The 24,152-nt window shown below is 45.9% G+C and overlaps 1 protein-coding gene across 2 annotated transcripts in view; it reads left to right on the top strand.

Annotated features, from left to right (window-relative positions):
• LOC138266016 (protein transport protein Sec24C-like) overlaps positions 1-24,152 on the top strand; it is a 192,804-nt gene that overhangs the window by 46,744 nt on the left and 121,908 nt on the right. For both annotated transcript variants that reach the window (XM_069214320.1, XM_069214321.1), the window contains exon 10: positions 23,007-23,122. In XM_069214320.1, coding sequence (XP_069070421.1) covers positions 23,007-23,122 — 116 coding nt within the window. The remainder of the gene's footprint in view (positions 1-23,006; positions 23,123-24,152) is intronic.

Here is a 24,152-nt window from a genome sequence, read left to right as displayed (position 1 = left end):
GGATTGGTAAAGGGCAGGGAGCTCCAGTCCGACTCAGACGCCAGCAAGGTGGAGGTGGAGTACTGGTTTGGGCTGGTATCATCAAAGATGAGCTTGTGGGGCCTTTTCGGGTTGAGGATGGAGTCAAGCTCAACTCCCAGTCCTACTGCCAGTTCCTGGAAGACACCTTCTTCAAGCAGTGGTACAGGAAGAAGTCTGCATCCTTCAAGAAAAACATGATTCTCATGCAGGACAATGCTCCATCACACGCGTCCAAGTACTCCACAGCGTGGCTGGCAAGAAAGGGTATAAAAGAAGGAAATCTAATGACATGGCCTCCTTGTTCACCTGATCTGAACCCCATTGAGAACCTGTGGTCCATCATCAAATGTGAGATTTACAAGGAGGGAAAACAGTACACCTCTCTGAACAGTGTCTGGGAGGCTGTGGTTGCTGCTGCACGCAATGTTGATGGTGAACAGATCAAAACACTGACAGAATCCATGGATGGCAGGCTTTTGAGTGTCCTTGCAAAGAAAGGTGGCTATATTGGTCACTGATTTGTTTTTGTTTTGTTTTTGAATGTCACAAATGTATATTTGTGAATGTTGAGATGTTATATTGGTTTCACTGGTAATAATAAATAATTGAAATGGGTATATATTTTTTTTTGTTAAGTTGCCTAATAATTATGCACAGTAATAGTCACCTGCACACACAGATATCCCCCTAACATAGCTAAAACTAAAAACAAACTAAAAACTACTTCCAAAAATATTCAGCTTTGATATTAATGAGTTTTTTGGGTTCATTGAGAACATGGTTGTTGTTCAATAATAAAATTAATCCTCAAAAATACAACTTGCCTAATAATTCTGCACTCCCTGTATATATCACATGGGTCCTTGGGGAATTTCACCGCAAAAATATGTCCCCCATGGTGCAAAGACTTCGGGAAAATGTTACTCACTGGCAGGGGCTCCCTTTAACCTTAATGAGGAGAGCCGTGCTGCACAAAATGATCAGCCTGCCCAGGTTCCTGTGTATTGTGTAGAATAAGCCCTACAGGATCTCTAGAGAGGTCTTTCGCAGCATTGATAAAAAGTTCCAGTGCCTGCTTTGGAGTGGGGAGACCCCCAGGATTGCCCTGGCTAAGTTACAAAACAGTGTCTATGATGGGGGCTTAGCGATACCAGACGTTAGAAATGATTATTGGGCTGCACACTTTTTGATAATTAATGACTGGATCTTTGCAGATCAACAAGATCCAGCCTACTGAGTGGACAGGAGTACAATGGGCAGGGGTGGCCCTGACTCCCTACTGTGCAACTCACGACGAGAGGGAATCCTCCCACAACACATATTGGTAGTGGTCTGGGCGAGGAAGGAGGTAAATGTGTTTCTCGGCTTGGGGGGGGTTAACTGCACTTACCTCACTTTGGCATAGTGATTTGTTGTTGAAAATGAGGGGCCTCACGGCATTCAAACAGTGGGAACTGGATTTTGGTCTCAGGGAGACCGAACAATTTAGATATCTTCATTTGGGTCATGTGCTCTGGAGACATATTGCAGAAGGTGAGAAGTTGCCTGAATTTTCCTCGTAGGAGGACAGGGTGCTCACAGAGTCAATTCCGGAAAAGGGGATTTTCAGTGATCTATAAGAAATTGGTCCACAATGCCCCTGACTTACTGAGGGGTTTGAGGGAGGCATGGTCTGGAGATCTGGGGGCTCTAGAAGATGAGGAATGGGAGGAGGCATTGAGGGAACCCCAGGAGATTGCAATAAGTGCACGCTTTTGACTGGTACAACTTCGAATACTCCATAGATCATACTATACTCGGACCATTCTACATAAACTAGGGAGATCGGAATCACCACTGTGCCTGAGGGGCTGCTCTCAAGAGGGCAAATGTTTTCATATTGTATGGGGGTGCCCCCTAATACAGGGATACTGGTCCAAACTAATTCAGGTGATGTCCGGGGTTGTGGTGTTAGAGATACCCCTGAAGGCTAAGATATTACTGTTGGAGGTCCAGAGGGATGCACTGTCGCCAAGGTATCAGGGAATCTGGTTGAAAGTAGCCTTGGGAATTGCAAAGTGTAACATAGCAAAGGGGTGGGGCAAGCAGGAGGTTCTTGGACTGACAGACTGGGAAGGGGATTTAGATTGGTGCCAGACCTAGCCACTGAAACTGGAGGTACTTTCTGTGACTTGTATGAATGGGAACGGAAAGGTACGCATCCTGAAGGTCTAAACGAACCATAAAATCGAAGGGAAGAAGAATGTCCCTTAAATGTAGAATGGTTTCCATTTTGAAATGTCAGTACACAACAAACTGATTGAAATTCCTGAGGTTTATGACTGGTCTGAACTTCTTGTTCTTCTTTTGAACCAAAAAGAGAGAATTGAGAAAACCAGAGGAGTCTGGGGATGAAAGCTGAATGGCTTGTTTTGAAAGAAGGGATCGCACTTCTTCTGAGATGAGAAAAGACATTTCTGTTGAAAAACTCAGGGGGGGGGAGATAAACTTGGTAAGGTTTTGAATAAAATTCTATTTGATAACCTTGAATCGTGTCCAGAAGCCATGGATCTGTAGTTAGAGTGCGCCATTGTTGAATGAAACAACGAAGCCGACACCTATTGGAGGAAGGCCAGAAGTAGGGCTTACCTTGTGTGTTATTGGACCTGAAGGCACGCTGTCCACGACCCCTGTAACCTCTGCCTCTTTGAGGATAAAACTGGGGTTTGTAGGATTGAGATCCGTAGGTGGAGGGGCCTCTGTATCCTTGTGGATGAAAGGATCGGCTGGTAGAGTCGCTCCGGCCTGTACCGGCCCTGGCAAAAACACGCTGGTTGAAAACCTTCTTAATGTTCTGTTGTGCCTTATCAATGGAGGCAAATGTGGAAACAAACTTTCCCAGATCTTGAATTAAACAAATCCCCGAAGAGACGTCCTTCAGCTTTAATTGTGGGGTCCAGGGTAGCTAGATTAGACAACTTGGGATCTAACTTGAGGAGTAATCCTTTTCTCCTTTCGTGGATAATGGCGGCGTTTGCATTACCTTGGAGACGAAAAGCTCTTTGGGTCCATAAAGAAAGTTCAGTAGGATCGATATCTGCATTTTCCATTTTTGCAGATTCCGCCAAATCAAAAATACAGGCCAAAGGCCCTACCAGATCGAGAAGTTTATCCTGGGAATTCGACCAGGCCTTGTCTACCCCTTTACGAGGGTCTTTTCCAAACTTCGAGAAAAAGGTAAGAAGGGGTTGATCAATAGTTGGAGTTGAGGTGGTACTGGAAAAAAGAGAAGGTCTGGGACATTTGGATTTTAGTTTGGCTCTAGTCTGCTTGTCCAGGGGAAGTCTTAACGTGGAAGCAATATATTTCCCAACATGGGACGAAGGGGTCCGTTCTGTGGAATTGGGATGATGTATGAGAGAGGGATCAAACATAGGGTTACCATCTGAATCGAAAACAGTTTTGGCCAAAAAAGGGTCAGAAACATCCAATGTAAGCTTTTTTGAAGGGGAAGCTTGGGACTGCGAACCCCAGATATCTGAGGCATCATCCAGCTCATCACCGACATCATCATCGGTACCCGAAATGTGAGAAATCACAATCTGTTTTGGCGCAGAGACAATATTTTTTGTTTTAGATTTACATTTCCCATATGTATTCTTAGAATTCCCCTCCTGGGAGGAGGCTCGTCCTCAGCCATGGGTGAAGAAACTTCACCAGTCAGTGAAGCACCATCGGATCTTTTTTGTATAGACAAATCCTTGTATTTTCTTTTTCTGCTATCCCCCGCAGAATGGGCCAAAAAGGATTTGTAAACCATATTGTGAACAGTAGTTTCGATGTTCTTGGACATTTTGTTCATAGAGGCTGAAACCGCCTTAGCAACAGCCTCATTAATAAAGGCTCCAATTTCATTAGTGTCAGATAAATTGGTAAAAGAATCCTGAAGTTTCATTGTGTAAAAGGAGAGAAAACGAGAAACAAAGAGTCTGAGAGAAAAAACCCTCAGGCTGAAAGGGTTAACAAAATCAGGGAAAGTGAAGGCAAGATGTAACTCACGCCCCCAGAGCCGTGTCCGAATGCCGGAAATCCCTGGGGAACAGAGGTATTAGCAAAAGAGACAGCGGAGCGGCAATGCGGGTTGAAAAACCCAAGAGCAGAATGAGCAGTGCAAGGCGAAGCGCTGAGAGAAAAAATATAATGAACGGTAAGGAGGGGGAGGAGCCAAAATGGCGGCCGGGAAGGACGCCTAATTTGTGAGCTCCGTCCCGGACTCGCTATAAACATCCTGTAGGGCGCCCCCGGAAGCCCATCGGCACTTCGGAGGGTGCGATCTGCCCCCGGCGGACCAGCGCGGTCCAGTGCTGCCGAGAACCGGCAGAATTGGTGCAGTGGTGACGGGGCCTGCCTCGTGGCCGGGAGACGGCACACGAGGCGCCTGGGCTGGCGGCGCCCGCCAAGACGCGGACTGTGATCGGAGGACCTGATCGCATCCCCTTGAGGAGCTTGGACGGTGAGCCGTCACGAAATTGCTCACATCGGTGAGCGATCGGCGCTGTTGGCGCGCCGGGAACGAGGGGAGCCCTCTCTCTCGCCCCCCGGCCGGAGCTCCTTCTGGCTGAAAGAGGGGCCGGAGCGGCACTCGGCGCGCCCGCCGTGCGGAGCGGCGCATGAAACTGATGCGGCGGTGGCCCCCGGCTGGGGCATTGTGGAAGAAAAACAACTCACCAGGAGCTGATTCGGCCACCGGGGCCCCAGGGGAGGAGGAAGGCCTGTGCTGGATCAGGCTGAGACACCTGCCTGAAGTGTGACGCCGGAGTGGGCCTGTCTGAAGGCGGGTCGGGCGCTCGGGGACCGCGGCTCCCGGCCTGCAGCGGGGACTGCTGCGCACAGAGCCAGCAACCGCACATCGTTGAGGTAAGGGGGGGCTCGACTGGGAGGCTCAGTTCTCGGCTGCGGGTGAGGAGGAGCGGCTGGGACTCCCCCCCCACCCCACCTGATCCTCTCCATCGAGGCACTGTTACTCGGGAACTCGAATGGCGGCGCATCATACGCGAGACCCTGCCCCCCCGCGCTTGCATCGCGTTGCTAACGGAGCGGCACACAGCAGTCTCACTGGTCCCAGCCCAGGAGGCCACTAAGTGAAGGAGCGGGCCTGGACCGTGAGCATGGGGGACACACTTAAGATCTGAGCGTCCTGCCACAGGCGGATATTGCCAGCTGTTCCCCATCCTCGGATTTCGGCCAACAGACGCAGGAGTGGATGTAAGCCTACCTGGGGGACAGATCCCTACTCCCCTTTTGATTTGCTTTGCTTCCCTCTCTCTATTCTCTGTCGCTCCCCCCCGTCGAGCAACTGCTGCCCGTCTTCACCGTTGTCTCCAGGGCGATTGGCATACTAGCTCAGGGGGCACATGACTCTGATACCACAAGGGGCACATTATACAACTCCAGGGCAACTCAACGCTGGGGCCGCCCGATGCGTTGGTAGCCCCTGCATTAGCCCGTGAACAAGCAGGAGCATGAACTGGACAGCTAAAAGTTAAGAACAAGCCCCGTCTAAGCTCCACTTGCCTACGTGGATCTCGGAGTGCAAGGGAATATACACTGAGACAATAACGAACGGCAAAAGGGCAATTTGCTTAGAGGACAACGCCAAGTCGTACTTCGCTACACCCCACAAGGCACCTTTCAGGCTTGCACAATGGCTGGCAGGCCCAAATCAACTAAGAATCAAGACCGGAATACCCATGGATCGGCACCCAGCGACCAGCAGACAAACCCGACTCTACAAACACTAGAAAGCACACTCACGACACACTCCGCACAACTCAAGAAAGTATTTCAGGCGATTATGGACACTAAATCCTCTCTGGAAAACAGAATAGATGCAGTTTCACAAGACTTGAATTTACTTGGAGTGGATCACCGTAAATTGTCGGAAAGAGTGAAAACGGCAGAAGAGGGGATGTCAGAACTAACTCCTATGGCCCAGGATAATCAAAAACAAATTCAACGCCTAGATGCGGAGTTGAAGGTGCTCTGGAGACGGTCGGAGGAGGCGGAGAGTAGATCGCGCTGCAACAGCGTTCGCTTTCTGGGGTTTCCTGAAAATATGCGGCAACCAAACTCGGAAATATTCCTGGAACAATGGCTAATTAAAGAAGTACTAAATGGGGCTCCATCCAAGTTCTTTTCCGTGGAAAGGGTGCACAGAATTCCGGGCAGACCTCTGGCCCCAGGACAACCACCCAGACCACTGATTGACAGATTTTTAAATTACAGGGATCAAGATGCAATTTTGCAACAGTTCCGCAACAAAGGCCCATATAATTATGAGGACTCAATCATTACTGCATACCCAGACTTCACACAGGAGGTGCAAAGACAACGTAACTCTTATGTTAAAATCAAGCAGCGTCTGCGAGAACACAATATTAAATACGCTTTATTGTTCCCTGCTAAACTAAGAGTGGTATCGGAGGACCGTACCCACATATTCACCTCTCCTGAGGACGCCTGGACATGGCTGCATGCCAAGGGCCTTGCTCGCCCCCGAGAGGGCGCAGAAGGAGATGAGGAATGGCTAGCCTCCGCCTCAAGGAGGCGATCCAGGAGGCGCACCAGGGGACAACCTAATGACCAACAAGTAGCAGAAGAAAGAGCAAAAGTGTTGAAAGAGACTCCCCTACTAACGCAAAACAGGGGACGACCCCTGAGATCAGCATGGACTCCGACACGGCCAGTTCTGACTCTACAATAACAGGAGAGCTGAAAGGACCGATTGTTACCCCCAGAACTGCAGACGAACTTTAACCACACACAACCGTTTCACCTTCTCACTAGCACTCATAGTGGATGTGACTGGATGGCACCGGAGGCTTCAGGGTAGCGGTGGACGCAGGAGATCGCGCACCCCCAACAACGAGTATCTTTTGTACAAACTCATATCTAACTGTTGAAGTGCATTTCGGGGGCTGACGGGGGGGATGTCAGGGGGAGGGGGGTTTATAAACTCTGGGGGCACCCAATTGCATTAGCAGACTAAGGGGGTTATTCCAACTTTGGAGGAGGTGTTAATCCGTCCCAAAAGTGACGGAAAAGTGACGGATTTACCACCAGCCGTATTACGAGTCCATTATATCCTATGGAACTCGTAATACGGCTGGTGGTATATCCGTCACTTTACCGTCACTTTTGGGACGGATTAACACTCCTCCAAAGTTGGAATAACCCCCTAAGTCTGCGGAAAGATGTGAGCCCCGCAAAAGAGCCACATCTGGTCGACAAGATAACACCACCACGGATATCCAGACGGATACAGGTTTTTTCATACACTCACGGGTTAAGTAGTTTCACACAAGTTGTTAGTTGGGTTCGGGAACCAGTTGGGGAGGGTGGGAGAAGTAAACCAGTAAAAATGCACACAACAGATCCATTCAAAACACAGGGAACACTGCTGCAAACGGTAACTTTTATAAATAGCACTGCTGGAGGGGCTGCTGATTGGAAGGCCAAGTCGAATGGCAGAAATCCACGAATAGGCATATCTTATAAACCCACATGGCGCCTCACGTGAAATGCAACATAAATCAGTATGATATAGTGACATGGAATGTGAGGGTCATGGGAGCGCCGAGCAAAAGATCTCTAGTTTATGCACGCCTCAGGCGACTGGGCATACATATTGCTATTTTACAAGAGACACATTTGCTGGAGTCAGATTTGCGGGAGCTGCGCGCGAAGTGGGGAGGACAGTTGATAGGCCCAACATACTCAGCTTTCGCAAGAGGAGTATTGATATGGATCGCAGGCGGTGTCCCATTCCTCCAAACGGCACACAGAATAGATCATGGGGGCAGATTCGTTGTTGTGGAATGCCAGCTGGAAGGCAGACAGCTGTCTGTAGTTGGTATATATGCCCCAAACAGCGAGATCACAGGATTCCTGGGCACGCTCACGCCGACACTACTGACAAACCCATCGGCTCCGGCCATTTGGGGCGGAGATTTTAACAGCACACCGACTGCAACATTAGAGAGGTCCAACGTCCAAGTGAGTTCGATAGCGAAGAGAAACACCACAAGTCCTTTTCAGATATGGGCAGGCGATATGAGACTATATGATAAATGGCGCATGAGACATCCGCAACAGAGGGAATACTCATTCTATTCATCCCCACACAAAACACATACTAGAATAGATATAATATGGGGAACTCAGGACATAGGAGCACTGGTCAATGGGTCAGAATACTTAGCGAAGACATTGTCAGATCACTCACCATTGAGAGTAACATTGGACTGGGGCAGGAGATGACAGGGGATCCCCACGTGGCGCCTGCAGGTGGACGCTCTTCAAGACCAGGCATTTGTAGAAACACTGAAAACCACATTGAGACAGTACTGGGAAACAAATGACTCAACCGCAAACTCACGAGCTGTAGAGTGGGATGCCCACAAAGCGGTGGTACGAGGGCAATGTATCTCCACCACATGGGGAGTAAGACGCACCTTGCATGAGGAAATTGGTAAACTAGAAAAGGAGATCAGAACAGCAGAAATAGCAGTAGCATGTAAGGAAGTCCTCTACACAGTGCTAAAAGGAGCGCGCTCAAAATATAACGAGGTATACAGTAGACTCCGTCGTCACGATTATAACTATCATTTAATGCGTCTGCAAACAGAAGGCGATAGGTCGGGAAGACTGCTGGCGTGGCTGCTACGGGAGGACAGACAGCAATCCCTCATCGGGGCCATACGGGTTGGCATACACACTACGGTCACTACGCTAGTTGAGAAAAACGAAACGTTTAGAGAATATTACGCAAATTTATATACTAAACGCACCTCGTACGTCTCTACAACTCGAGTCCTTCCTTGGGGGCTCTCCCCTACCGCAACTATCTCAAGCAGACAGGGACACACTTGAAGCTCTTGTGACAACGGTGGGAAATAGACTTAGCCCTAGCGCAGGTGCCCGGGAACAAAGCACCGGGCATAGATGGCCTCCCGATAGAGTATTACACTACCTACTCGTCTCGCTTGAAGACCCAACTGCTGAAGGTGTTTGAAGAGGCGTGGGCTAATGAACTACTGCCCTCATCCCAGAGAGAAGCTATGATAGTGGTTCTCCCCAAACAGGGCCTGGACCCCACAGATGTCAAATCTTATAGACCACTCTCGCTCTTAAACTTAGACAGTAAAATATTGGGTAAAATACTGGCAAATAGACTAGCTCCCATCATACACACCCTAATACATGACGACCAAAACGGATTCATCCCGAAGCGTAACACCTTCTTAAATATCGCAGACTACTGAGCATAATGGGAGATACTCCCCCGGATGCATATGACGAAATGGTGTTATTATTGGATATTGAAAAGGCATTTGACACACTAGAGTGGGACTTCCTCCTAGCCACAATGCGGCGAATGGGAATAGGCCCCAATTACACACGCTGGGTCCAGACATTATACTCCAACCCACAAGCCAGAGTGAAAACGGGCGGAGTCATATCCGACAGTTTCCTAATCTCGAGGGGCACGAGACAGGGCTGCCCCCTCTCCCCATTACTGTTCGCTATAGCAATGGAACCATTAGCGTCAAGAGTACGCTCCATGGAAAATAGATGGGGAATAGTCAGGAATGGGATACATCATGTAATCTCACTATATGCTGATGATGCTTTAATATACACCCGGAAAGGTAACGAGGTGATACCCTCAGTAATATCATTACTGGCTGAGTATGGAGGTATATCTGGCTTATTGGTAAGGTGGTCATCGGAAAGACAGGAGACTGCTCCGCCGGGGCATCTGAAATGGTGTTTTGAAACGTTCAAATACCTCAGAGTAAACATATACCACAATACAGATGACCTCAGAGACGGTAACTTGGGGAGAGCGCTGGCCTCCATGAAGGGCTCGTTGCGATTCTGGAATAAACTACTGCTATCGCCGCCAGGTAGGGTGGCGGTCGCGAATATCCTGATATTGCCTAGGCTGTTATATTATTTTGCGGCCTTGCCAATTAACATCCCCAAAAGTTTTTTCAGTAATCTGAATGCAACGTTGCTACAACTCATATGGGGTGGGGCAGAGCGCGTGTGGCACTAACTACACTGCAACGCCCAGTGGACGCGGGCGGTTTGGGAGCTCCCAATTTTGAACTTTATTATGCAGCTGCACAGCTGCAGTGGCTACAGAACTGGATTCACAGACCGGCGTTAGAAGAGTCCGTATGTCTGGAGACCCGGCTACAAGGGACCACACTGTTAACATGGCTGACAAACAAACACCCCAAAAGCGAATCTGTTAACCCACTGCTGGCAGTGGCACACGCATGCTGGGGGAAATATGTTCAAAAGGGGCACAAGACGCTCCCCTACTCCCCTTATATCCCACTGGACCGTCTCCCGGGGTGGACTGCGGCCGCGACGCACCCACCGTCTGTGTGGGCAGGGGCGGGCATACAGTCAGTGGGCGACTGCTTTGAAGACGGTAAGCTAATGTCATTTGAAGCCATACAGGCTCTCACTGCAGTGAACCCCGGACAATTTTTGGCATACCATTCCATATGTCACACAATCAAAAAAACGTGGGGGGCAGGAGCCCTAGAACCAGAGACCTCTCCCATAATACACCACATACTACAATACGATGCCCAAACAAAAGTAATATCGAGCCTATACAAGATCCTTAACAAGCCCTCTGAGCCTCACTTGGAGAGGGCCAGGGAGAGGTGGAACACTGTCCTCCCGGACCCAATCCTCCAAGAAGAATGGCCGAAAGCTCTGTATCATGCTCAGGAGTATCAAGGAACCCCAGATTTCGCTACACTCAGTTTAATTTCACACATCAAACGTATTTATCCCCAGCCAGGATAAAGCGAATGTTCCCCGAAACGGAGCCGGCATGCCCTAGATTTAAAGCGCCACTGGCACACTTCTACCATATGGTCTGGGAGTGCCCTCGAATACAAAAAGTATGGAACGAGGTGGTACAAGAGATCTCGGAATTGACAGGACTTGTGCTAGCAGTAGATCCTAAGTCCTGCCTATTGGGGCTGAGGACAAGAGCAAAAAAACAAAGGCATTTACACAAATGTGTAGACCTAGCCTGCGTGATGTATAAAAGACTGATAGCAATGCACTGGAAAGCGCCCAAAGCACCAGATCAGAAGTCCTGGCATACCCTCACATTGCGTTGGGCCCGCACAGAATATCAGGTGCTAAAAAAACTGGCACGAGATGGTCAACAACATACAGGGTGCGACGCTTGGGAAACATTGGTAACCAAACTCGAGGCCAAAAATGATGATAAGCCCCCATGAAGTGGGGAATACATTAAATAAACACACTCAGTAGAAACCTGCCTACACATACCACGACAGAGCAATTCCCTGACGTGTAACTCACTGACAATGAGTAAGCTCAAACACTCCTCGCGATAGCTGATTGCTCGCTCACTAGTTCAAGTGCACTAGACAACATACAGTGTAAATACTCAAGTATCGCCACCGCTTCCTATTACTGAACCCACAAAAGGGTAACACTAGCCACTACAAAGGTTAGACTCAGCAGAAGATGGATCATTCTAGTAAGTGCATGAGGGGCTCCTCAGCGCCACATTACATGCTTAAGAACCTAGCCATTACAGCAGGCAATAATATTGAATGTCACAAGCGGATTTGAAGTGTGTGCAAGTAGGGGGGTTTAGTTGTTTGTATGTAATCTATTCAGATACATGTGATCCTGTTGAAGACATGAGAAAAGCCTGTAATATGTATCTGAAATGTAAAACCAATAAAACATTAAAAAAAAAAAGGAACGGTAAGGAGCACGACCGTTCGAATGTCAGCAAAGGCAGTTGGAACTGCCTCAGAACGTGTGCGAGCGCCGGGCACAGAAGGCCCGAGGGACAATAGGCGCGCGGGAGCGCTGACTAGAAAAGGAACAATATAAACATAAATTCATACAAATGAAAGCTAGCGCCGCAAAATGAAACCAAAAACATTCAAATGCAACATGAATAGAAAGAAACAAGAGAGCAATGACTCGTCACTTATCTTGTCTGCGAGCAGCAAGAAAGAGGGCTGGTCGCAGCCAAGTTTCGTGATTACATATCCCCTAACGTCCTCATTGGTGCTCTGATTATTATGTTTTAGTTTCCCATTGGCTCTCTGTTTTTTCAAGCCTCATGGGAGTTGTAGTTTTCTTGACTGCTGCTGTTGAAATAAAGCAAGTAAGAGAAGCATAATATGAACCTCCGGTCTTGACATAAAATTGGGTGCTATCATGAGTATCGGACCCAAGATGCCTTTCACAACTTCCTAGGTGAAGTGCTGACAGTCAATCAGATCTCACCATGACATCTGTGCATAGACTGTGCCCAGGTATGCAAATGTATTTATTTTCCCTTTAATATCTCTAAAAATACTGAACAGATTTACACCAAATAACACAAAGTGTGCTTTCTGGACCAAGAGCTACCTTGCTGCCAAATTTTGTGTAATTCTGCCAACAGTTCGGGCTGTGCTTGTGCCTAAATTCTCTATGGAAATTAACATATGAAACACACTTTTATTAACCCCCCTCTTTTTCTTGTCCCCGCTTCACGGATCACCACCTAACTTTTCATGCACAACAAGACCTGACTTGGCACTTTTTTGGAAATATCACGAAGATTCGTCAAACAGCACCAAAGATATACCCAAGCCAAAAAACACTTTTCCTACGGAAACAAGGTCCTAACTATAACTACCTACTGGTGAGCACCAGTATTTCATATATATATATATATATATATATATATATATATATATATATATATACACACAAATATATGTGTTTGTGTGTGTATATATTTATTACCTTTGTGTGGTCGCCAGTAAGTAGTTATAGTTAGGACCTGGTTTCCATAAGAAGAGCATTTATTGTTTTGCCTATAACTATGGCCCCACTTGAAGAATCTTCATGAACTTTTCAAAACCTATACTACAGTCGGTTCAGCTGTAGTCTTGAAAGTTTCAGGGTGATGCATCAAGCAGGGTCCAAGAAAAAGTGGGCGTCCCAAATGGGTTTTCCCCCTTCATTTTCCCATAGGATCTTTAGACATGTCTACAGCCCGAACTGCTGAACAGAATTACACCAAGGCCCGTATTTATACTTTTTGACGCTAGACTGCGCTAACGCAGTTTAGCGCCAAAAAAATTTGCGCCGGCTAACGCCATTCTGAAGCACCATGCGGGCGCCGTATTTATTGAATGGCGTTAGCCGGCGCAAGCAGACCGGCGCTGCCTGGTGTGCGTGGAAAAAAAACACGTACACCAGGCAGCGCCGGCGTAGGGAAAAATGGCGTTAGGGCGTCTTAAAAATGGCGCAAGTCAGGTTGACGCTAAAAAATCGTCTTAACCCGATTTGCGCCATTTTAAACGACGCCCAGACGCCATTTACATGACTCCTGTCTTAGTAAAGACAGGAGTCATGCCCCCTTGCCCAATGGCCATGCCCAGGGGACTTATGTCCCCTGGGCATGGTCATTGGGCATTGTGGCATGTAGGGGGGCACAAATCAGGCCCCCCTATGCCAAAAAAAAAAATATAAAAAAAAAAAAAATTATACTTACCTGAACTTACCTGAATGTCCCTGGGGTGGGTCCCTCCATCCTTGGGTGTCATCCTTGGGTGTCCTCCTGGGGTGGGCAAGGGTGGCAGGGGGGGTCCCTGGGGTCAGGGGAGGGCACCTGTGGGCTCATTTTGAGCCCACAGGCCCCTTAACGCCTACCCTGACCCAGGCGTTAAAAAGTGGCGCAAATGCGGGGTTTTTTGACCCGACCACTCCCGGGCGTGATTTTTGCCCGGGAGTATAAATACGACGCATTTGCGTCGCCGTCATTTTTTTAGACGGGAACGCCTTCCTTGCATCTCATTAACACAAGGAAGGCGTTCACGCAAAAAAATGACGCTATTTGCCCATACTTTGGCGCTAGACGCGTCTAACGCCAAAGTATAAATATGGCGTTAGTTTTGCGCCGAATTTGCGTCGAAAAAAACGACGCTAATTCGGCGCAAACGGAGTATAAATATGCCCCCAAATTTGGCATGAAGCTACATTTTGGTACGCAGATTGTGCGTTTTTGTGATTTGGTGTAAATCCGTTCCGGATCCACAGATTCGGCATCGGGTCCGCAGATCTGGGGGGAAAATCAAGCCCCTGATTGGCTTGCTGAAATCTAACAGAAAAGTTGTGGCCACCCTTTTGTTCGTCGCACTGGCTGGTGGGGTGGAAAAAGGATAGTGCAAACACACATAAGGGGTCAACATACAGGTATTCTAAGCCATAGGACACATACAGGGCCCAATTCTTTTGTTGTCCGTTCCGCGGCATCCAACTTCATGTTGCGCACAGCCAAAGGCAATGCGTAGCTTGGGTTTGGGTGCATGAAGAACGGTTGGCTGCCAGGCCTGGCCACAGATCCGGCCCTGCAGCCAACGCCTGCGGCACAAGACCAAAGGTTGTGTGCCGCACTGGTTATATTTAGGTGTGTGCGTGCTAAAAAAGCCACCGAAATTCACTGAAAAAAAACAAAGGTTACAGGGGCGTTATAGGTATGTTTTGAGTTTACTCGTACAAAACCATAGAAATTCAACATTTATAGTTATGGTCAACTCAAGTAACTATAACTTATGCCCTAAGGTAACTATAACTTGCACCGTTGGGGGGTTGGCCATAGGGCCTGGCCGTGTGCAGCCTGTGGGCAACCCCCCCCCCCCCTTACTGTGCACGACTGAAGGCTGTGCGCAGCCTGGTTTGGCTGCATACAGGGGAATGGTCGCTGGGCCTGGCTGTACACCATGCTCTGCAGCCAACCCCTAACCCACGCATGGCCTCTGGCAGGGTAGGGTTGGCTGCATGTGGGGGGTTGGCCTCAGACCAGACCTTGTGACCAACCCCTACTGTGCACAGCCTCTGGCAGCATCAGGTTGGCTGGTTTTTGGGGGGTTGGCTGCAGGACAGGCCTTGTGGCTAACATTCAACTGTGCACAGCCTCCAGCAGTGCGGGGTTGGCTCCATGCAGGGGATTGACTGTAGCCAACTACTTGCCGAACACAGTGGGAGGGCATGCACATCGGGGGGTTGGATTTACATATTGTAATTAAATATTACTTTACATTAAAAAACCCTAGCAACTCACCAAAGAAAACAAAGGTTAAAGTAACATTATAGTTAGGTGAAATGTTCAGTTAGGTGACATGGTAACTATAACTTGCGCCCTTTCCATGCACTACTAATTACCTCACATATTACATCACTCATGACATCTTTTATCACATCATTGATAATATCACTCCAACATTTGAAGTGAAATTATTGATGAACAAACTGTGCATGGTGGAAGCACGAGTCACAGTTACTTGAGATAACTTTAACTATAACTAGAGAATTTATGTGGTTTTTAGAGTTTAAAATCTTACGTTGTTGCTGAACATGTCACCCAAGTATAACATTACTTTAACCTTTGGTTTCTCAGTGAATATATTATCATATATATATATTAATGGAAAAGCACTTTTCGGGCACTGTGATTTCGTTTGAGGAGTCCACATGCAAATTAACAATAAAGATAATCACGCAGATACCTTTGTAATATGATTATGTAATGTTTTCAGAGAACGGTCAAAAGGGGGAAGTTTTATAAGGGGAAATATATCATAATGATGCAATATTATATAATTAAAACTCCATTTGGAGTGTTTGCTTATTGACAGAGCAAAATCACATTTGTACAAGACAAAGGTTGATCCAACTTAGTTTGGTGTAAACCCTTTCATTGTTTGTATTTTTAATTGAAAAAACTCACTTTAGAGACACCAAGTTTCTTGGGTCTCTATACTAGTTCGAAGACTGACATTTGAGTCACAACTCATAATTTGATTGACTGGAAAGAGCTCATTATTTTAGCTTTGGCAGCTATTTCCCACTTTACCAACTGAGTGCTGATTTGTGATCTTACATGTGAAAATTATTTTGTTGGAATATGAGATGGCAGAGTGAGATTACAAGTCCCCCAAAGAGGGCTAGAAAATGGGTGGAAAACGTTTCTACCTCTGGGAACAAAAACAATGTTGTGCACGGGTCAGTAAACTCAACTTTAGGTTTACAAGACAATGTGCAAATATTTTTACATTCTTGTCTGAACTGGGCTGTGACATGGCTTTAAGATGACCTAAGAACAGATGTGGTCTTGAACTGAGCTTCTGGGTAGCGGTCGTGCGGAGCTCGCTGCTGAACAGCTGAAGGCCATGCCCAGTGGATACTTTTCATGAGGAGTAGACACAGAGCGCAAAAGTTTGCAATTACTTTTTCCAAGAACCCAGAGAGCACAGTCAGATAACATGAGCAACAGACAAGGGTAAAGGCGGGGAGGAAGTGTGGGTCCAGTGATCTGTCATAGTCCATATCATGTGCCTAGAGACCACACAGCAGGGCCAGAAGCTGTGCCCAGCAGGTTCCATGTTTAATGGGGAGGTGCAGGCGGCAAGGTTACAGGCTGCACCTTATGACTATAGGGCAGAGCTGAAAGGTATGGGACAGGGGGAATGAGGCATAGCCATTAACCTCTGTGCTCCAAGCTCACAGTGTATGGGTTGTGTCCTTTGGTCTGTTGTGGCAGGGAGTAAGCACATGGGGCATGGCTGTAGTCAAAGGTTTGTGCCCAGTGGGCTTCTGGGAAGTGTGAACTATGGCCATGTGATGTGCCCAGAGCCTAAAGGAGAAGACCATGTCTTGTGCCAATGCTCACATGCAACATCCTTTAGCCAGGCCCAGCAGAATCTGCCACAAACCCTGGCCATGCCACATGAACCTGTGCCCCCAGAGTCTGCTGTGAGCACAGACCAAGGCTTCCAGCTGATAAATCTCCCAGCCTATGTGCTCTCAGAGTCTACTGCTGAAGCCCTTTCCCCATGCACGGTTTGCTATGGCATAGACCGTGACCTATTCCGATGCTGACCTGAATGAATTTCTTTACAAAAGGTGCCCCAAGGCAGGGAACATGACCTCGGATATTCAGTTGCCAATCTGCTTTGGAAAAGGTTTTGGGGCTTAGACGTAAAAAGAATGGGCAACCGAAGCAGATCTCGCAGACTGTAAAGTAATATACAGATACTTTCCAACCCACAAAACTATGGAAGACATGTAGTTGTAGATCATAGTGTTAATAAGATTCCAGGAACTTAGCACTTGTACTTTGGATGGAATGGAAAAAAATTCAGAAACAAAAGACTCAGGTTTTAGTGTAAACCATGAGGCGATCTTGACTCTGAAAATGGTTAGAAAGTCCATCAGGGTAACAGACTACTGACTCTTCTGTTGTTAAGGTATTGAGGATCAGTACTAGATTTGGGCCAAAAAACAAACTATGTAAATTAACCCTAAAGCACAAACACAAACAGATCTGAATGAAGAAAGGATGGCTGTGAAAATGTAATGGTACCAAGATCAATCAATCAATCAATCAGGCATAATTTGTATAGGGTGGCTTGTCATCCAAGTGGGTGTCCAGGCGCTTGCTGCAAGTGTATAGTCAAAACCCAGGTTTTCAGTCCCTTTCTGAAGTGGGACAGCTAGAGTGCTGTGCAGAGGTGGAGGAAGAGGGTGTTACAGGTTTTGGCGGTGAGGTAGGAGAAGGACATCCTCTGGCACGGCAGCGGCATATGCATGGTATCTTTACGAGGGTGATGTGTGTCGAGCGGAAGTTCCTGGCCGGTTGGTGGAGGTGAGGGAGGTGGGTCAGGTAGGTGGGTCTTGGTTATGGAGGGCTTTGTAGGCATGGATCAGGAGCTTTAAGTGGCATCTTTTCTGGATCATGAGCCAATGGGAGGTCCTTACGGTGCTTGGTGATGTGGGTTCTTTTGGGCAGGTTGAGGATCAGTCTGGCAGCTGCTTTCTGGATCATCTGGAGTCTTTGCATGACTTTGGTAGTGGTGCCGTAATTCTGTCTGCTGGTGATGAGGGCCTGTGTCACTGTCTTCCTTGTGCATATGGGGATCCACCTAAAGATTTTGTGGAGCATGCAGAGTGTATGGAAGCAGGCTTAGGAGATGGCATTGGCCTGGTGTTTCATGGACAGTTTGCTTTTGAGAATAATGCAGAGGTTGCGGATGTGATATCTGGTGTGGGGCAGGTCCTAACTCTGCTGGCCACCAGGAGTTGTTCAAGAGGGTTGAGTGTCTGCCGAAGATCAGAACCTCCGTTTTGTACATGCAAGAGCTTCAGGCAGTTGTCAATATAAATCAGTCAATTCTGCCAATATCAATAAAGATAGGAAAATAAGTGACTTGAAGGGGTAGGAACCTTTCATGCAAAGTTACGGTGTTTAGGATAAACAGCTTGGATCGCAGCAAAGAGACAACAAAGGTATATTCTGGCACAAATTAAGAAATGATGATGAACATATTAAATTTACCCCAATTGAACTAAAACACATTTACAAAGATCAGGAGCAGAAATGTATTCTGTAGTAGATAGTGTTGGGTACAGGTGCTTTACGTTAGGTATTGTGAGGTGTTTGTCAGATTTCACTTGTAGTTTTTAAATACATACACAGACAGACATGTGCACACACACACAAAATCTTGTCTGTTTTTAAGGTCTTAAAATTGTTATTTTACAAAATATTGATTTTTAAAGTATCCCTCACAATCTGTACTATTCTTCCATTTTACCACTTCAAAAGCCCTCTTCCTGTCCTGTTTCCTATATAATATAATTTAACCAGGGTGATGGCTGGGAGACCTGAAGCCTACACTCCCCCAAACTTGCTGACCAAGATACTTCCCTGACAAGGATTGCATTGGAACAAATTTACAATTAAATCTGCAGACATGTTGAATCTTTAAGTGTTTTGCCTGCAAGTTCAATCCTCAAAGTCTTTGGAAATGCAGCATAAAGCGGCTGGTGGAAATTTGAGGCCGATAGTATCAGGAATATGTGGACATACAGAGAAACTAGCCCAATCTATTGAAAGTTATTTACAACCATTTGTGTCTAACCTTCCTTCTTTTATTTGAGACACCAAACATGCATTGAATATATTGAATAATATTGTATGGGAAGACAATATAGTGTTAGTGACACTTAATGTGGTGTCTTTGTATACAAATATACTGCATGAATTTGGAATGATAGCCAAGACATATTTTCTCAATAAGAGACCAACTGAATTATTATCACACACTGAGATGCTTTTGACAATGATATGATTAGTGCTGGATAACAGTGTTTTCATGTTTGAAGGCAAATGGTGTCACAAAATATGTGGGACGCGATGGGCTTCAGATTCGCCCTATCTTACGCTAACCTCTTTATGGGGTGGTTTGAGGGGGAGCGGGTCAGGGGCCCAAGTGGTGCAGAATGGTAGAACACTTTTATTAATGGGGACGATACATTGACAACATTTTAATGGTTTGGACAGAGACTGTAAGTGACTTGTTTACATTTACTGCTTACTTGAATAACAGTACATATAATATGTCATTTACCATGAACTATGATGCTACAAAAATACAATTCCTTGATGTAGAACTATATATTTGTGGCCCCAAGTTGTCCAGACACATGTATCGTAAAGGAATCTCTTGCAATGCGGATATACATATGACAAGTACCCACCCTAGACATCAGATATTGGCTATCCCATATGGGGAGATAGTCAGGGCAAGAGGGAACTGTAGTTCAGATACAGAATTTCAGGAGAGCCTAAAGGATATGGAACGTAGATTTCTTGTGAGAGGATTGGATACCAGAACCATCAAGAGGGCCTATAATAGAGCCCTTCAATTAGAGAGAAAGGACACACTCAAAGACTGCAAAGCAAGAACCTGCGGACATCCACACAAGATCAGATTTATAGCTACATATGGCTGGAATATCAATAAGGTTAGCAAAGTGTTTAACAGACACTGGCACCTTCTACAAGAAGATACCAATTTTGAACTCTACATTACAATACACCGTAGTATCATTTCTCACAAAGGGAAGATGGTGAGAAACCTTACCAGTCCAAGCTATCCAAGTACTAAACATCATAACTGGTTATTGTTAAAAATGTAGGTTGTTCCACATAAGTATAAACTGTATGTCACATTCTGTAGTATATGTCCTTATCTGTAAATGTAACATGGTAAATGTGGGCGGTACAATAAGGCCAGTCAGAGAGAGGCTTGGTGAACATTTCAGAGTAGTTAAACAAGGAGAAGCAAACTATTCATTTGCACTACATACTCTGACATGTAAATATTAAGATCTCCATAAGAGCTTTCACTTCCACAGAATAGATATTGTCCAACCAGATAAAGGAGGTGGAAACCGAGAACTACAGCTGAGATGACAAGAAGCTCTGTCGATTTTAAAATTAAAAGCGGTGGATGAAGATCTGAACATTGACCAGGAATTACACTATTTTTGGGGGGGCATAATGAAACATGTTTGTGATCTTACCTCGTTTTGTGATTTGCTTTTCATACTGAGGGCTAGAACACTGATCACAAATTTCATTATCCCCTGGGGGAATAAGGATATGTGTGTTAATATTCCCTTTCTATGTGACTTGCTGTTAGACCAAACTCTATCTTGGATATAAACATGATGTACTTATAAAGGTATTCATAAGCATATGATTGTTATCTGTACTGAAAATATCAATTGTTACGCTTGCAGCTTAATTGAAACTTTCAATGTGCAGTAATGATGTGGTTATAATGACATTTTACCCCTTTGGGTTTTCCTCCCTTACTTTTTTAGAACTCTGTTTACTAATTCCACTGACACATATATTTTCTTCTCTGCCACAGGTGGGTGACAGTGGGGCTCTTCTACCCATACAAGGCTACCCATCTTGAATAATAACCCTTCCTACAGTGATAACTTAGCCTTTCTGTCGCACTACCCTTGTACATTTAGGAATCTTGACTTAGATCTCACTGACACAAGTCACTCCAATTGATGGGACATCTAGAGATTGATATGGTTCAGAATATTTGGATTGAAAATTGTACACTCAGGGCCAGATTTACAAGGCCCTAGCGCCCCAGGAGTGTCACTTTTTTTGACGCTCCTGTGTCGCTGTGCAGTGCGTCATATTTACAAGGTGACGTTAAGCCACTTTTTGTAGCTTAACACTACCTTGTAAATATGGCCCCTTCACACGCAGTACTTTACGTGGAAGGGCTGTGCAGTGGGTGTTGCTGTGGGCAACACCCATTGCATTTTGACGCTACCCCAGATTTACGAGATTTCATAAATCTGAGGCAGCACCAAAATCTAACGCCACCCTAAGGGTGGCATTAGCATGGCGCAACGAGGAGAAATGCTTTCATTTCTCCTTGTTTTTTCTCTTTCTATGTGTGCTGGATTCTGCTACACACATAGAAAAAGCCAATTGCCATCGAAGATTGTTTTTATGCAGGAAGGTACCTCTTCTTGCACAAATCTCTCGCTCTCAACGCAGCCATCCTTGCACTATGGTGCAAGCGTAGCTGCGTTGGCACTTAGCAGCTCCTATAACGCCGTATTCATATAAATGCGGCGCATACCTGTGTTTTAGAAGTAAGGCAGAGTGGCGCAGACAATTTGGGCGCAGCAGCCGTTCTGTACCACGTCTTCTAAATCTGGCCCTCGGTATTTTGATACTGTCTGTGGTGATATATTGCAAAAGTATTGGTTAGCGTGGTGACTGTTGTGACTGGCTACGTTTAAGTTAGACTCTTAGGTTTTGTTTACATTCGGAACATGTGTCTGGTATGCATGGGCATGTCAAAATGGCGCCCGAGTGGCACGAAGAGTGCTTGGAACATTTCCCATAGGGGGTACTCTCCACTCTTCCTTTCTTCCCAGAATACGAGTTGGATTTGAGTGAGGCAATTTGAGATAAGACAATTTATATTCAATATGTTGTGTGTTACATTGCCACTCACGTCTGAGGAAATACTGAATGTATGGCTAAAGTACTTTCCATTATGGCGCCATTCCAAATTGCTCTCTTCTTAGTCCTACCTTTATGTTGTATCAATTACCGAGACTTGTGCCATCTATAAATTACACTTTAAGATGGCCCTGAGTAGCACGCCTCTTTCTCCAGCAACTCTCTGCTCAGGTTCAGGAGTACTCTCCCAACGTATGTAGTTTGGGTTGTTTTTGGTGTTGTACTTTATTGGATATTCTCTAAGCAGGTTTTTCTTTTACTCTAGCTATGACTGGATAGGAGTATTTTTTTAATTTATTTTGACCGGTTTGGGTGATATCTAAGATTGTGGGAGTGAGACACATGAGGGTGTTATAACACACGGAGGGCACAGGATTGGTCTATACTGTGGAATCGCAGGACGAGGAGGCTATGAAGGTGGGTCTGAGTACACGTTGCCAAATAGGGAATTCAGCCTTAATGCTTCGGACTCCTAGGACTCCTCCATAAGATTTTGTGTATTTTATTGGTATTATAGACCTGAAGAAGTCTGCTGTGACGCCTGTAACATTTGGCGAAATACGTTTCAGCATGGGCATTTGTGATTCAACAGCACAAGAATGAAGACCTACTGATAGCATGATTTCAATGTGGGTTTACTGAGAGTGAATGCAGTTTCTGTGTGGTTAGATTCAACACTAATAGAAACAATACATTCAGGCAAAAAGCACAGCAGTCAACAAATGACCAGTTGGTTGTCCATAGTCTTTATTAAATTTTTGGTTAAGGGTATTGTATGTAGGGCTACGAGGCCTAAATCCAGGCCACAATTTTAGGGCTATCCATAAGTATTTGATAGCACCCCGTTGCTTTTCACTTTCTGTGCCACAGAGACATTGATAGTGTGTTTGACAAGGGTCATTCTGCAGCCTTTCCTGCAAGCAGTCTCCCTCGAGAAGGGAATGTAATACTGAGGTATTGCTGATGTTGGTGAAAGGCTGCATCCACATTATTGAAAGTTCTTCCTTCTGTTTCGTAGGACTCCCTGCCTCCAGCCTTTCTCTTCCTCATTGATGTGTCGCAGGATGCTCTGCAAAGTGGTCTAGTCCAGTTGGTGTGCGAGGAACTGAAGGCCCGGCTGTGCTCTACGCCCAGGTAACACACATGCTTTGATTCCTTCTCCAAATACCTCCACATAGGCATAGTCTGACAAACAACGAATCTTTCCTCAGTCCAGCCCTACTGACTACTTAGATGTGAGCCTGAGATGCATGTGACGCTATACTGGCTCTTCCAGCTGTTTATATAGCTCTGGGCCATCAGGAAGTCATTGGAATAGTGTTATTTTCATTTACATTTTTTTGCTAAATTCCTGGTTTTCAGCTTCTGCAAAGTTCCCCAGGCTACCGTGTTTACCATCGCCTTCACTAATGCAACGGTTTTCTCTATATTGCAAGATAATTTTAACTCTAATTAAGCGCAGCTGAGGGGGAACATGTTTGCATACTTTTTGTATGTGCAGTGGGAAACATATGTAGGCTTTTCCTGTGCACTTTAACGTTCGCAGAGGTTTTCTGTTGTTAAAGAAATCTGTTCACCCGCCTCCTCGCTGTCTGAAAATGTTTAACAAAAGAAAATAGTCTGAGTCACAGAGCTTGCGGGGGCAAGAGGTTTCCCCTACTCCCAGTGAGCGTAAATGCTGAAACACACAAGTACAGAATACAAATGTTTATGTTCTCATGCACAGAGTTCCAATTCAAAGCTCAAACAAAGGCAGCGTAGCAGGTGCAGAACTAAAACATTGAATAGTAAACATTCAGTCTTCAGGATGATACAAAAATGTCAACTTTCAGAGCTGAGCAAGCTATTTGAGAAATTCTCAATGAGGGTTGCAAACATGATAACGAGGTTTTGCATGTCTAAGGTGACACCCCTTGGTACCTTATTTAACATGAGCAAGATAATGGCTGCAGGCCAATCGTGAAAATGTCACAATGTACAATAGCAAACATATGCAGATTTTTATGTTGAAATTCATCTTTTGTGACATAAATTGTGTCAACGTGTAAAACTTTAAAACCTTCACAAAGGTGCAGTGTTGTGAAATACTCAAAAATTGCACTCCCCTACTTTTGATAGTGTATCGCTCACAAAGCCCTCGACCGCATATTGCTACAGTGAAACA

The sequence above is a fragment of the Pleurodeles waltl genome, chromosome 11 (assembly GCF_031143425.1).
Source record: "Pleurodeles waltl isolate 20211129_DDA chromosome 11, aPleWal1.hap1.20221129, whole genome shotgun sequence".
Taxonomy (NCBI): domain Eukaryota; kingdom Metazoa; phylum Chordata; class Amphibia; order Caudata; family Salamandridae; genus Pleurodeles; species Pleurodeles waltl.
Note: the sequence above shows the minus strand (reverse complement) of the source record. Positions and strands in the feature narration are given on the sequence as shown.